The sequence below is a fragment of the Phascolarctos cinereus genome, unplaced genomic scaffold, assembly GCF_003287225.1.
Source record: "Phascolarctos cinereus isolate Bilbo 61053 unplaced genomic scaffold, phaCin_HiC Scaffold_1;HRSCAF=81, whole genome shotgun sequence".
Taxonomy (NCBI): Eukaryota; Metazoa; Chordata; class Mammalia; order Diprotodontia; family Phascolarctidae; genus Phascolarctos; species Phascolarctos cinereus.
In genome coordinates, this window is record NW_027555514.1 from 65,321,345 (window position 1) to 65,335,729 (window position 14,385).

General features: G+C 40.0%; 1 protein-coding gene across 1 annotated transcript in view; it reads right to left on the reverse strand.

Moving 5' to 3' along the window:
• Positions 1-14,385, reverse strand: part of MKX (mohawk homeobox) — a 108,606-nt gene that overhangs the window by 76,856 nt on the left and 17,365 nt on the right. Inside the window, exons 4-5 of the mRNA XM_020990524.2 lie at positions 8,006-8,159; positions 6,824-7,159 (exon numbers count right to left, since the gene is read on the reverse strand). Coding sequence (XP_020846183.1) covers positions 6,824-7,159; positions 8,006-8,159 — 490 coding nt within the window. The remainder of the gene's footprint in view (positions 1-6,823; positions 7,160-8,005; positions 8,160-14,385) is intronic.

The window sequence follows — 14,385 nt, forward strand, 5'->3', positions numbered from 1 at the left end:
ATTTAGATCTTTATATACTTGAACAATATGCTAATAGTCTTAATGTAAGTCCTGAGAGATAGGGGTGGGGCATACAATGCCAACAGAGAGGAGAACTGGAGGGAGGGGACCTAGAAAGAAGGAAAAGAAGTTGGAAGGGGTAAAGAGAGAAAAGGAGGCTATGGTAGACAAAGAAAGAGATAGGAGGAATAGAAGATAGAAGAGGAAGAGAAAAGGAGGAAGAGTTTCCTCCTTTCCTGATATATGGTTGGTTTTAAGCATAATTTTCAAACAAGCTGTCTCTATCAGGTCACCCCTTCTCTCATACCTTACCGTGATTCTCTCTTCAGGCTTCAATGTCCTGATACTGCCCAAGATTCTAACTGCAGAACTCTAGCCTGTCTTGCCCTACCCAGCTCTCTAAGCCCAAACCAAAGTTCCATTGGCTCAGAGCCCATTTGTTCTTCACTCCAGTCTCAGAGGATTAGTTGGCTGTTCTCTTTCCCAAGGCCAAACCCTCTAATTGTGCCCTTGATCTCATTCCCTTCCATCTCATTGGAGACTTGCCCCATAGATAATTTCCTCTTTCACCTTCAGTTTCCTGCTCCTTCCCTGCTGCTCATAAATATATCCAACTCTCCCCATTCTTCAGTAAGACCATTTGACCTTGCCATGCCCTCAGGTTAACTTTTTCTATGTCTCTTATCTTTCACTGCTAAGCAAGTGGGAAGATTTTGTATTTATTGCCTTCACTTCTTCAACAAATCATTTCTCAGCTCCTTGTAATCTAGCTTCCAGCCCTTCTATTGTACTGAAATTGTTCTCTCAAAGGTTACCAAACCTCTCATAGCTGCTTAGTCTTTTCCCAGTCCTCCTATTTGACCTTTCTCCAGCTTTGAACACGATTTTGACCTTGTGGCTCACCGACCTCCTCTAGCGGTGGAATCACTTCCCTAAAATGCATAGCAGGTGGCAGTCATTTGGTGGGTTGCATTCTTAGGGCAACTAGATGGTGCAGTGGATAGAGCACTGGGCCTAGAGTCAGGAAGACATGAGTTCAAATGCAGTCTTGGACACTTACTGTGTGACCCTGAGCGAGTCACTTAACCTTGTTTGCCTCAGTTTCCTCATCTGTAAAAATGAGCTAGAGGAGCAAATAGGAAACTATTCCAGTATCTTTGCCAAGAAAACCCCAAATTGGGTAATGAATAGTCAGATATGCCTGAATAACAACAATCCTGTTTGCATCAAATCAGAATTGCCTTTATGTCATAAATACTTAGAGACTGAAATAACAACAGGATCTCTGAGCTGGTCCTACAAAGTTCCATTTTGTTCTTGCTCAAGGTTCATTTACTCTTTTGCTTCCAAAACTTACAGGATTGTGGGGAGGTTTTCCCTCAACAGTTTATATCCTTCAGACTTCCCTTTCACAGGTGAAAGAGATAGATGTCTAGTTTTCAAGGTAAGCCAAATTTCAGTATAATGCAGTGTAATGGAAGACTGGTCAATGCAGGCCCAGTTCCTGAAGTATGCATGGGGTTCTGGGTGCTGAATGGCCACCTGGAGCCTCAGGGAGCACACTTCCAGAGATGCATGACGATGTGAGATGGAGGGGCCCTAGTCCCTGATTCAGAGTACCCAGAGGAATTCTGTGACAGTTTCCTGCCTACTCCATGGCTTTTACCGCACTGCTGGCCCAGAACTCAGTGTCCACACAAAAGCCATCAACTGAAGACCTCAAGTTCTCTCTTTCTCTGTAGCAAGGGAGGCAAGAAGTGCTGGATGCCTCTGGGTAGGGAAGCAGTGCTCTTGGCTGACTCTCCCCTCCTGGATTGACATGTGGCCTTGAACACATGATGTTTTAGTTTCTTCTGCCTCGGTTGGTCTATTCTGTTCTGCTCTTGGATGAATGAGTGTAAGAGATGGAGCAAACCAGGTCTTGACCTTGTGTGTTTCAAAAGGAACTGTGAGAAGATCAATGATGGGTGTCCATGACAGAGACTGCCACGGTTACCACAGCCAAGTAGAATGAGGCACCGGCACAGCACCTGAGAAAATACCTGTGAGATCCAGCTTGGCACTGAATATACTCAGTAAAGGCACCACGACCTATAGGCCAGGGGGTACCTGGGCCAGCCACCATGCCACAGCTGGAAGTAAACGTGCAGGGGCAAACTGTTTAACGGCAAAAAAATTAAGTCTGAGACCACTCTTCCCATGGACTGAGATGTAGAGAAGAGAATGTACCCCTATTCTGAGGTCTTACTTTGGGATCTTACTATGTTTTCAGGAAATATACCTTTGTTAAAGCCAATTACTGTCAATTGGTTAGCTGATATTGAGAAAGCAAATGGTCAACTTGACATTGGGAAGATACTAACAGATACTTGCAATTGATATTAGAGGAGAAGGGGACATAATGGAATGAGGGCTGGTAAACAATAGCATTAGAAGAACCCCACAGCTCCTCACGGGTATCTCTAGAATTCTGAAAGAAGATAGAGAAATAGGGAATTTGACCTACCAACGGTGTTGGGATTGGGAATGAGTAAGCCTACACGGACAGACAGACACACACATGTGTGTATGTGTAACACATGAGTAAATATACATATGTATGTGCCTATACACACGAATATATTTTATATATGTGGATATATATATATATATATATGTGGATATATATATATGTGTGTGTGTGTGTGTGTGTGTTGTGTACGTAAGATACAGAGTGTTAATCCTCGCAGATGATGCAGTACTTGGCCCTAGCTGGTTCTCAGATGGGCTGGAAATAGTTCATTTCCCAACCAAGGTAAAGTGGGACCAGTAGAATCTCCTAGGCCTATGTGTCCTACAAGGAATGTGGGTGGGACCCTATCTCTGGAGGATGGAACAAGGACAGGCCTGTTTTTGTGTAAACCCAAATCTGTCCTTATTAGCCACCTTTTGGGAAAGGGACCCTACCCAGGGATTACAGAGTACATTTTGAAGCTTGATTGGTGTCCTGAAAAGTTCACTTGGGCTCCTTGGCTATACAGATATGTAATCAGCTTTTCATGGGATAACCAATTTTTCTTACATCTGAAAATTATAATTTGATAATCTGACATCACTAAAGTGGCTTGTAATGTTTCTGGACAATAACCAGAGCTTGCCTGTTACATGGGCATTTGGCAAACTTCAATTTGGATGATTTCATCCAAAACAAAATGCTGAGTGATTATTTTTCCTTTATTTTTAGAAATACAGTTGTGCAATTATCTTCTTAATTCTAACCACTTCTAATTGTAGATGTTGCTCTCATAAATGTTTCAAACTTCAGACCTACAGGCAACTCACAGGAAAAAAATAATTTGCCTCTGCTCTGGTAGGTTCCAGTAATATCTCCAATTAGGACTATAGTCTTGGGCTCCAGTTCTCTCTCTCTCTCTTCCTCCCTCCTCTCTCTCTCTCTCTCTCTCTCTCTCTCTCTCTCTCTCTCTCTCTCTCTCTCTCTCTCTCTCTCTCTCTCTCTCTCTCTTTCTCCCCCCCTCCCTCCTGGAAGTCATTTTTTTTTTTTTAATGAGAGAAACAAAGGAGGTAGCAGTGAAAGGGAAGTGAGAGAATACTGGAATGAGAGTCAGAAGGTGTGGGTTGGACCTAATCCTGGAATCACTGCTCGCTTAGGTGAGTCATTTCCCTTCTCTAAATTCTGTTTGATCACCTGAAAAGTAGGATAATAACACCTGCTCTATCTACTTCATAGAATTCTTGCAAGGATCAAATGAGACCACAGAATTAAAGCTGATAAATATCTACAAGACCATCTAATCCAACCCCTTTAATTTTTAAGGTGAGGAAACTGAGGCCCAGAGAGGTTGTGATTTGCCCAACTTCAGTCAGTCAATAAACCATTTATTAAGTGCCTACTGTGTGCCAGTCAATCAAAACATTTATTATGCTCCTACTGTGTGCCAAGCACTGTGCTCTAGGGATTCAAAGAGGAAAAAGACAGTCCCTACCCTCAAGGAGCTCACAATCTAACGAGGGAAACAAGCAAAAAATATGCACAAACGTTCCATCAAGTAACAGGAGTGAGATTCCACCCGAGGTCCTTGACTCCATATCCCATGCTCTTTGCCCAAGCTTGGGTCAAAAGCAAATGCATTGGTGGGGACTGGTGAACCTTGAAGCGCTATGTAAATGTTAGCTTTTATTGTTAGCTCATTTAATTCTGAGAGGGCATTAATACAGGAAATATTGCTTCCATTTCAATACTGAGAAAATGGAGGCTCAGATGTGAAGTCACTTGTGCAAAGGTCACACAGCTAGTAAGTGCTAGAGGTAGGATTCTAACTCCAGTATAGCATTCTTCATTAGCACTATGCAAAGTTGCCTTAGTGTTTCAGGGTTATTGAGACTATAGAGAGATTTTCAGGATTTTTGGGCAACAGCTAGAAAGAAATGAAAAGGATTTCTAAACAAGCCATGTAGAGGAAGGAAAGCTGCCATACTTCTTTCCACAGGGTGAGGGGCACCTAGGGTAATCCTATAGGAGCTACAATAGATAGCTTTGTTACATTGTCTCCATGACAGACAGTTCTCTAAGGTTCTGATATGAAACCAATGAATTAATCAACAAACATTTATAAAGTGCCTGCTAAGTGACAGGCTGGTGCTGGTGATACAAAGTCAAAAATGATATAATCCCTGTCCTCAAGAAACATATTCTGTCAGTCTGAAACTTCGCAAGCAGGTCTTAGAGCACTGGGGAATGATATTTTTTCTTCTGCAACAGCAAACTTCAGTTACACATGTGCAGGGGGAAATAAGTTTTTATGTCTAAACTGCTTTCTCTCAGCTTGTGTAACTAAAAATGCTTTGATTTAAAAATAAAACTTGGCTAATAATTAGCTCATAATATGGACCAAATGCATTTGGAATGTTTAGGGGGGGAAAAAAGCCAAACCTTAAATGACCTAGACATTTAACTTTGAAAAGTAGTCCCTAATGCACGCACATTGCCTAATGTTCTTAAGAGTTTATATTTTACCACCTCTGAAAGTAGTATGCTTTTTCCAAACAGTAAGCTTACTGGGCAAATGATGTAATGATTTGTCTTTTTTTTTTTTAAAGGAAACTTACACTACCGAATGTCAGAGCTGGGAGAAACTTAGAAGATCTAGTCCACGGATCCCAAACCTCTTTTGTGTCATGGAACCCTTTGTCAGTCTGGCAGGGCCTATGGTCCTCTTCTAAGAATCATGTTTTTTCAGTGCATAAAATAAAATATATGGGTTTTCAGGGGAAAAGAATTATATTGGACTACACTTATCAAAATAAGAGAAGATCATGAACCCCAGCTTAAGAAGCTCTGAATTAGTTCAATTCTCTCCTTCACATGGCTCATTTAGTGCTACTGTAGGACACTCAAACATGGGTTTTCCGATTCTAAATTCAGTGCTAGCTAAACAATTAAATGGAACCTCTAGTATTCAATAGGGAAAATTGGTCTCTGGATAAAATACCTGAAGAGGTCATCAAGAAGTGAGACTTGCCTCTTTTGCAAAATTAAACTGACCTAGCCAACCCACCCTCCAAAAAACACCAAACATAAGTGTATATATATGTGTGTGTATGTATTTATTGATTCTAAATACTATACATAAACGTATTGTATATTTATACACATATACTTTTTCTTGGAGGGTTTGGAAGTGTGTATGTGTGTATATGTATATGTGTGTATGCACAAACACATGCATTCTGATTTGGAAGTATATGTGTGTATACATTGAATGTACATATACATAACAGACATGCACATATACTTCTAAGCCAGCATGCATCCATATCACTCTACCTTTACTTACCCTTATTCTCATCTCCTCCGCTTTACAGTTTTCAGATTTACGGCTCTGACTATACTCCCTGTAAAACCCCAAATCTCATTGTGCAAATGTCCTCTAATGTGAGGCTTCTCTAAAAACTCAGGGGACTTGGGGTCAGGGTAAAAAATTTAAAATTGCCGTTGCTATTTTTTCTCTATCTGAAAGCTGAATTTATTCATTATTTCAGCCTTTCCCATGGTGCCCTTCTCAAAGGCTTCATCCTGCCATCCTCAATTCTTCTTCTGCTAGTCACCTCTGGCCTCTATTTATTTTGACTACAAATTGCAGGGAAGGTACATACCTGCACTGGTAGGGTATTTCCTTACCTGGGAGTTCCCTATACCAGTGAAATCATAGGACTAGTCTCCATTTCCATTCTCTTTCTTATGCTACAGTCAACTGATCACTGGCTTAGTAGCTAGGTGACCAAAAGCAAGTCATTTAACCTCCTTAAGCTTGGATTGCCCATCTATAAAGTGGGGATAATAATACCCATAACTCTTACCTTATAGGGCCCTTTGTGACAGTTAAATGAGATAATGTGTGCAAAGTACTTCGTAAATCCTAGGCACCGTATAAACACCAGTTATTATCACCCCTGACTTATACAACACAGATAATAAGTGGCAAAGCAAGGATGGACACTCAGGTCAGGGCTTTTCCTACTATATGACTTTTTTGAGAGCTCTGTGTTCATAAAGGCCAACATCAACCCAACCCTCCAAAAGCACATCTTCACTAAATGAAAAAGTCCACCTGTATTTCCTTAAAGAGGTATCATTCTTCCCCCACCCACTCAACTCAAGGATCGAAGCTAAAGGTACAATCTATCTCTGCCTGAGGCACACACACGCACACACTAAGGACAATAGCAAGAGTCATGCCTGGATAGCAAAATGTGGGCCCCATTTAAATTCTGGCCAAGATAGGCAGCTAAAAAAAAAACCAAAAACAAAAACGTACCCACTTACCTGCTCGATAGACAAAGTTGCCTTCAGTTTCTGATGATGATGGAGACACCAGCTCCTCCTCGAATTCATTGGAACTAAATGACCCCGAATGGTTTCTCTGTCTCGTTTTTTCCATCATTGCTGCATTTGTGGCCATGACATGTCGCAAAGAGTCATTAAGGTACCGGTTCAACAAGCTACTCTTGTATTTGGGGGGTGACACGTAGTCCTCATTGGTGCCGGACTCTGGTCTCACTCCAGTTTTGATCACAGAGCTCTCTGTTTTAATTACTGCATGGTGAACTGGGTTATTATAGCCTGATTCATTCACGTGGTTTCTTGGGGGATTTTCTCCATCTGAGAGAGGCAAAAAGTTCTAAGTAGTAAAATACAGGTAGTAAAATGTATGTGCTTTTACCTAACCATTCAATTATGAAATGTAATGATTAGAGATATATGAAGGTCAACTCTTTAAAAATAGTATAGAACTTACCATTGTGTTTAGGGCTTAAAGTTAAATGTTTTAGAAATAAGACCTCTAATCAACACAAAGACCAAATGGGATTCCAAAGGATTCATGATGATACATGCTACCTATATCCTGACAAAGAGATGGACTCAGGGGATAGAATGATATACATATATACATACACATATATGTGTATATGTATGTGTATATACATATACACACACACACACACACACACACACACACACACACACATATATATATATATATATATATATATATATTTGGACATGGCCAATGAGAGGATTTGGTTTGCTTGACAATGCATATTTATTAAAAAGGCTCCCCTTCCCCCAAAGAGGACAAGTGGGGGGAAGAGAAAATACATTTTAAAAATTGTAATAAATAAAATTATTTTTTAAAATAAGTTGAATCTTTTGCTAAAATTAAAGTAGAGATTGTTTGTACGTGTCTCTCCCCCCTGCCATGTTAATTCAATTTTAATGACTTTTTCAGAGGGTGTTATTCTGCCACATAACTCTTTAAACAAGGGGAAAATATAACAAATCTGTTGGTCATTTACAACATTACAACAGCAAAGTTACCTCATGCAATAAAAAAGAACCAATATGGCACCAATAGGTCTTATGGGACAGATCACTAACTTGTTAAAAACAATTAAAAATCAAGGTAACCTTCTAAATCCAGGAGCAAATAAAAAAAATTCAACAAACCTTCAGAACATGAATCATCACTGCTCACACTAAGTCTTTCTGCATTTCCTTGCACATATTTATTGTAGAGTTTTATTCGCAAAGCCCAACTCAGATCTGGTTGCCGGACAGTATTTTTAAGGCGACGTCTTGCATTAGCAAACCAGTTTGACACCTAAAAAACAAATACATTTCTCCTTTCATAAAATTTTAAAACCTTCCCCCATTAAGACCTGTAGTTCCTCACAAGGGAAAGGTGGGTATCCAATACAGTCAGCACAAAATAGTGACAATAGCTTTAAAGAATTAAGAAAGATCTGGATTCAAAGTCCATCTCTGATACGTCGTACTTACGCACAAGCAAGTCACCTTTTCTGAACCTTAGCCTCCTCATATCTAAAATAGGGTTAGTAATCCCTGCAGCCCCTTTCTCATGGGGTTGTTGTGAGGATCAAATGGTACGTAACGGCAAAGGATCAATGAAAGAGTAATTAGATTGTTGGGAATGAGTTATTGGGATGACAGAGGAAGTCTGCAGGAAGCACAGATTTGGGACAAGGATGTGATCAATTCAGTTTGGACCAGGTGGATTTTGATGGGAATGGGATGATGACAATAACTGGATGGATTGAACAGTTATAAGTGCAAGTCTTGAGCTCAGGAGAAAGGTCAAGGTTGGAAATACAGATTTGGGACTTATCGACATCTTGTTTATAATTAAGGCTATAAGTGGACGTGGTAGAGAATATTGAGGGGAAAAAAAAGAAGAGGGACAGGAAAAGAAGTCTGGGGAAAGCCTGTGTTAAGGGGGCAGGAAGAAAAGGATCCAGTGAAGGAAACACAGTGGTAGCAATTTAGAGACATAGAAGAACCATGATAATGTAGTGTCACAGAAGTTAAGAGAGGAGAGATTTGAAATGGAGGGGAGCACACACATAGTCATTAAATACTTAGTGAATTGAATGAAATAAAGCTATGAGGTGCAGCACCTGGAGTCAGGGAGACCTGAGTTCAATTCCAGCCTCAAACACTTATTGGCCCTATGACCCTGTGGATGTCATCTGATCTCTATCTGCCCCAGTTTCCTTAAGTGTAAAATGGGGATATTAATAACACCGACCTCACAGAGCTGTTGTGAGGATCAAATGGGATAATATCTGTAAAGATCTCAGTCCAATGCCTAGCACACAGTAGGCACTTAATAAATACTTGTTCCTTTCCCCTCCCCCCTAGTTAGATTCCATTAAAAAGTTAACAAAGGCTGTGGCATGAGTCACACTTATAGTAGGTATTCATCTGAAGTACAAAACACTCTTGATACAGCACCCTCAACAGGCCAAGTGTCGTCTCCCTAACTATAGCTGTAAAAGCACCTCGTCACATTTTCTTATTTCTTCATGGTGTGACCTTTTAGATTTAGGTCAAGCATTCATTTGCCGTTTATGGTGGTACGTGGTGTACAGTGCTGATCTGAACCCAAATTCTCCTAAACTGCTTTCCAGTTTTGCTAGCATTTCTTGCAGGGCTCTCAAGAGGACAGACTATCCTTTCAGTCTGAAATTGAAGCCTATCCTAAGCAAGTAGGTGATAGCCAAGAAATCAGGAAGTTTGTTTTGTTTTGTTTTCTTTAAAACAAGTATGCCTTCCATTCTTTTCTTGGAAGAAAGGTTAGAGGATTTCTACAGACTGAAAGGTTATGCTGTTTCCCCCCAGAAAACTGGTCTTCTAGCAAAGTGTTTTAAAGGGTAGCATGGTTCTTTAAAAAGGATGAAACATGGGGAATCCTCATTAGGTGTCTCTGCTGCCAAATTACGTTCCAGAATATGGTCCTAAATTACTGTCAAGGCTTTAAGTGGTAACATTTGCATTGGATGCTTCACTTTTCTAGATTTACTTCTATAAATATACAGATCAGCATAATGCTTAAAGGCTTACCATTGAGTGGGTCTGTAGAAGTCATCTCCCATTTTAAAAGTAAATGAGCTATTATGGCTGTCTCTTCTGCCAAACAGGAAGCATTACTTCTTGGAGGGGGAGGGGAAGCCCTGAATAGTTAAATGCTCAATATTCACTCTTCACATCTTTTCCCCACCCCACGTTAGAGGTTAAGTGGGTTAAGTGACCTGCCCACAGTCACACAGCTAGTTAGTGTCTGAGGATGGATTTGAACCCAGGTCCACCTGTCTCTAGGACTGGTGCTCTATTTGCTGCACCCCCTAGCTGCCCTTATTCTTCACATCTTAATCTGTCCTGAGTTCAAATCTGGCCTCAGACACTTATTAGCTGTGTGACCCTGGGCAAATCACTTAACCCTATTGGCCTCAGTTTCCTCATCTGTAAAATGAGCTGCAGAAGGAAACGGCAGACTTCTCCAGTATCACAAAGAGTCAGATACGACTAAAAAATTACTGAACAACAACTACCTTCTAATTTTTTTCCTCTTCAATCTCAAACACCACTTTAGAGGTAGCTAGTGGCACAGTGGAAAAAGTGCTGGGCCTGGACTCAGGAAGACCTAAGTTCAAATCCAGCCTCAGATACTTACTAGTTGTGTGATCCTGGCTGAGCAAGTCATTTAACCTCTGTATACCTCAGTTCCCTCAACTGTAAAATGGGGATAATAATAGCACATACCTTGTAGGGTTGTTGTGAGGATCAAATGGGATTGAAATGTGTAGAAAACACTATGTGCCTGGCACACAGTAGGTACTATATAAATGCACATTCCCTCCCTCCCCACTTCAAAGTTCGTCCACTTTAGTCATGACAGCCTGATTTTCAATGCTCCAAATCCTACAATGGCTCACAGTTACCTTCCGAGCATGGCCTGGGAGTTAGAAAAGGAATATTCTAGTGGTCACTCTTCCAGGATTATCTGGGTAGCCTTGGCCAAATGACTCCATGTCTCTGGGTCTCAATTTCTTCCTCTGGAAAATGAGACATTTGTACCAGATGACCCTTATGGTCTCCCTTCTGACGCAAATGTTCTCTGACCCATGAATGGTGTTTAAACTCCACAAGGCTCAGACGACTCAAGAATCTTTGAGCAATTAGCCCTGCCTTAGCTGTGATTCCCAACAGCTGTTCCCTCTCACAATCTCTCCAGTTCACATTCCCCCATTCTACCTCTCAAAAAGACTGAAAAAACTACTTCCTTTTGGTCAAACTAATCCCCTCCTAGCAGTCACAGCTCAATCAAATCTCTGCTCTTCTGCAATCCTGTACTGAATAGATTGAAAATCAGACAACTTAAATCTCTCCCAAAATAACAGCTATCTATGTAGGTATGTGTAATTATGGTAATATATACTCACACAGAAACATACATGTATGTATGTAGACACACATATACACACATATCTGTAAATATATACCTAAATATACATATGAATACCTACATATGCCTATATGTGTATATATATATATATATACATATATATATACATATATATATACATATATACATATATATATGTGTGTATATATATATATATATATATATATATATATATATATATATATATATATACCTACATATACATCTATAGACATGCACTTGGACAAATATACATATGTCAGATACAATCTACATATAGATGTAGTCTATAATATGTATAGACACATATGTCTATGTCTGTAGACATATGTTTTATATGTATGTTACATAGCTATATTGATCTGTATATGTGTAAATATATATATATATATATATATATATATATATATATATATATATATATATATATATATATATATATATATATATATATATATGCCTGTGAGCCTATAGCTATTTTGTTAAAGAGACAGTGTGGCATAGACTTATTTTGCCTGGTACTAGAGGAAAGAATGAAAATCAATAAATATAAATAAATTTAGGCTCAATGTAAGGGGAACTCCTCCCTTCCCTGCCCCAAACCTTCCCAATAATTAAACTATCCAAAAGCGGAATGACTACCTCCAAAGGTAGTGTGTTTCTCTTCCTTAGAGGCATTCAAATGAAAGCCAGACGACCCATCATTGGGAATGTTGAGGAGGGGGATCCTTTTTCAGGTAGAGGTTGCACTAAATGGTCCAAGGTCTGTTCCAACACCAAGCTTCTGTGTCTTTGTGATTAGAAAGAGTGATGGATTAGGAGTCAAGCAACTCAGCTTCATGTCCCGGCCCTACAATTTACCAGCCAATTAATCTCCCAAAGTCATATTTTTCTCATCTCCACAGGTGTGCTGAACAGATGACTTCTCTGCTCTGTAGTCCCTTCTGGTTCTAATATGCTGTAAATTGAGCCCTATTACAACTTCCATTACAACAAAAACGTATGTAGAAAGAAATGCAATAACTCACTCATGTCATACAATGTTCAATGCAACATAATTCCAACATACTCCAATACTCTCGATGGATCTGTGAACTCGATAGTCCCTCCAACAGTGCAGCTCTAGACCATCCATTCATGCCCATCCCATACAACTTCCAGTCATGGCTCCCATAGATTCACCAAACAGAGGTTCCCCCCAGTGAGCTCGGAGCTACTCCAAATTCTCTTCAGGTGGTGTTGACACCAGTGGAACACATAGACTTCCACTGATTGTCCTTTGCTCTTGCTTCATGACCAATTTTTAAATTTCATTCATAATTTTTTCTGATGACATGCCTTAAACACCACAACTCCAATGCAATTCCTTATTTGCAATGGATTGCAGCCTTCTTATGACCACCATATACTTCTCCATCACCTTCTCTGTGATTCTCAACTTCAAGTTTTCAGAGACTGGAGCATCCTATGGCTCTCAGCCATATAACATCACTAGATGACAGGCTTTTAGGCCTGGAGACAGGAAGACCTGATATCAATTCTGGCCTCAGAAACTTACTATGTGACCCTGGGCAAGTTACTTACCCTCTGTCTCACCAATAAAATGGGGATAATAATAGCAACTCCCTAGGGCTGTCATAAGGATCAAATGAGATAATATTTGTAAACCAATTAGCACAGTGCCTGGCACAAGGTAGGATATTAATAAATGCTTGCTTCCTTCCTTGTTTTAAAATATTTTTAAGCATTGGTCATCAAAAGATGGACCTATGTCTCAGGAGGAAACTCAGGGTCATTAAAAACACTAGACAATTTCCCAAAGGTACTCCACTTCTCCTGCTTAATTCTGAGCCCACCTTCTCATTCCAGCATAAAATAATTTTAACAATACCTTGAAATTGATTGTAATGGGATTTAACATCCTTTGTTCATCAGCATGATTGCTGGTTTTTTTTTCCTTTTGGCATATCCAGCTAGGCATGTCTTTTTTATGTTCTGTCATATATTCCCTAAAGAGCAATGTGGCATAGCAGATAGAGAACAGGTCTTGAAATCAAGAATGAATGAATGAATGAAAAGGTCTTCAACAATGAAAAAAGTGTTCGTCATATGCAAAGCACTAGGCTAAGTGCTGGTTATACAAATAGAAAAGTAAGATGGTCTCTGATCTCAAGGAGCTCCCATTGTAATAGAAGGAGACAACACATGAAGGAGGCTTCAGTTACAAGTCCCATGGAAAAGCCCAGTGGTCCTTTAAGTACAATGGCAAAACAGATAGTAATCAATCTTTTTAGTGGCATTCCTATTGATCAAATAACATCCACTGAACCACTTGGCAATACCAAGGATTTGGGTTGTGAGAACTTTGTTTCCTGATTCTTCAATGGCTACAACTGCTGAGGAGGCAGGGCGGGGGTACATCACCTTCAGAAATAATTTCTGGGTCTTATCTCTTTAAGGTTGCTCCCCTGGGCAATGGCTGGGAGGCAGGTAGTGGTGGTAGTGTTGCTATTCCTAAGGCTCTTGGGCTTACTTGCCCATAGATGGCAGTTTGGGTGGTGGTAGAGAAGATATCCTTGCTCTTGATGATAGCTGCTGATAAAACCCTGAGTACAAATCCCACTTCTGACACTTCCTGACCATGTCACCTTAGGCAAGTCACTTAATTTGTGTCAATACCCCCAACAACATCTCCAAGACTCTAAGTTGTAGAGAATATGCCAATCTGCTTCCCTTCTCAGGAGCTCCCTCTACTAGTGAAATCAAAGATCTAACACAAACAGAAAGACCAGAGCAGGATGGGTAGCTAATTGAACTTTTCATGTTGCTGTTTGGTCCTTAACACTTTCGGGGCCTTTCTATTATATTAATTTTGTATAGGCATGAAACTTCTGGGTAGGTTCATTGATTTAGATCTGGGAGGAACCTTAGAGACCATTGAGCCCAGTCTCAATGTTTTATAGATGGGAAAACTGAGACACAGAGAGATTCAATGATGTGCCCAGTGATCACAAAGCTAGCAAATGTAAAGCAGAATTTGAACCCAAGCCCGTCTTACTATATCACTCTGCCCCATTATTATTAT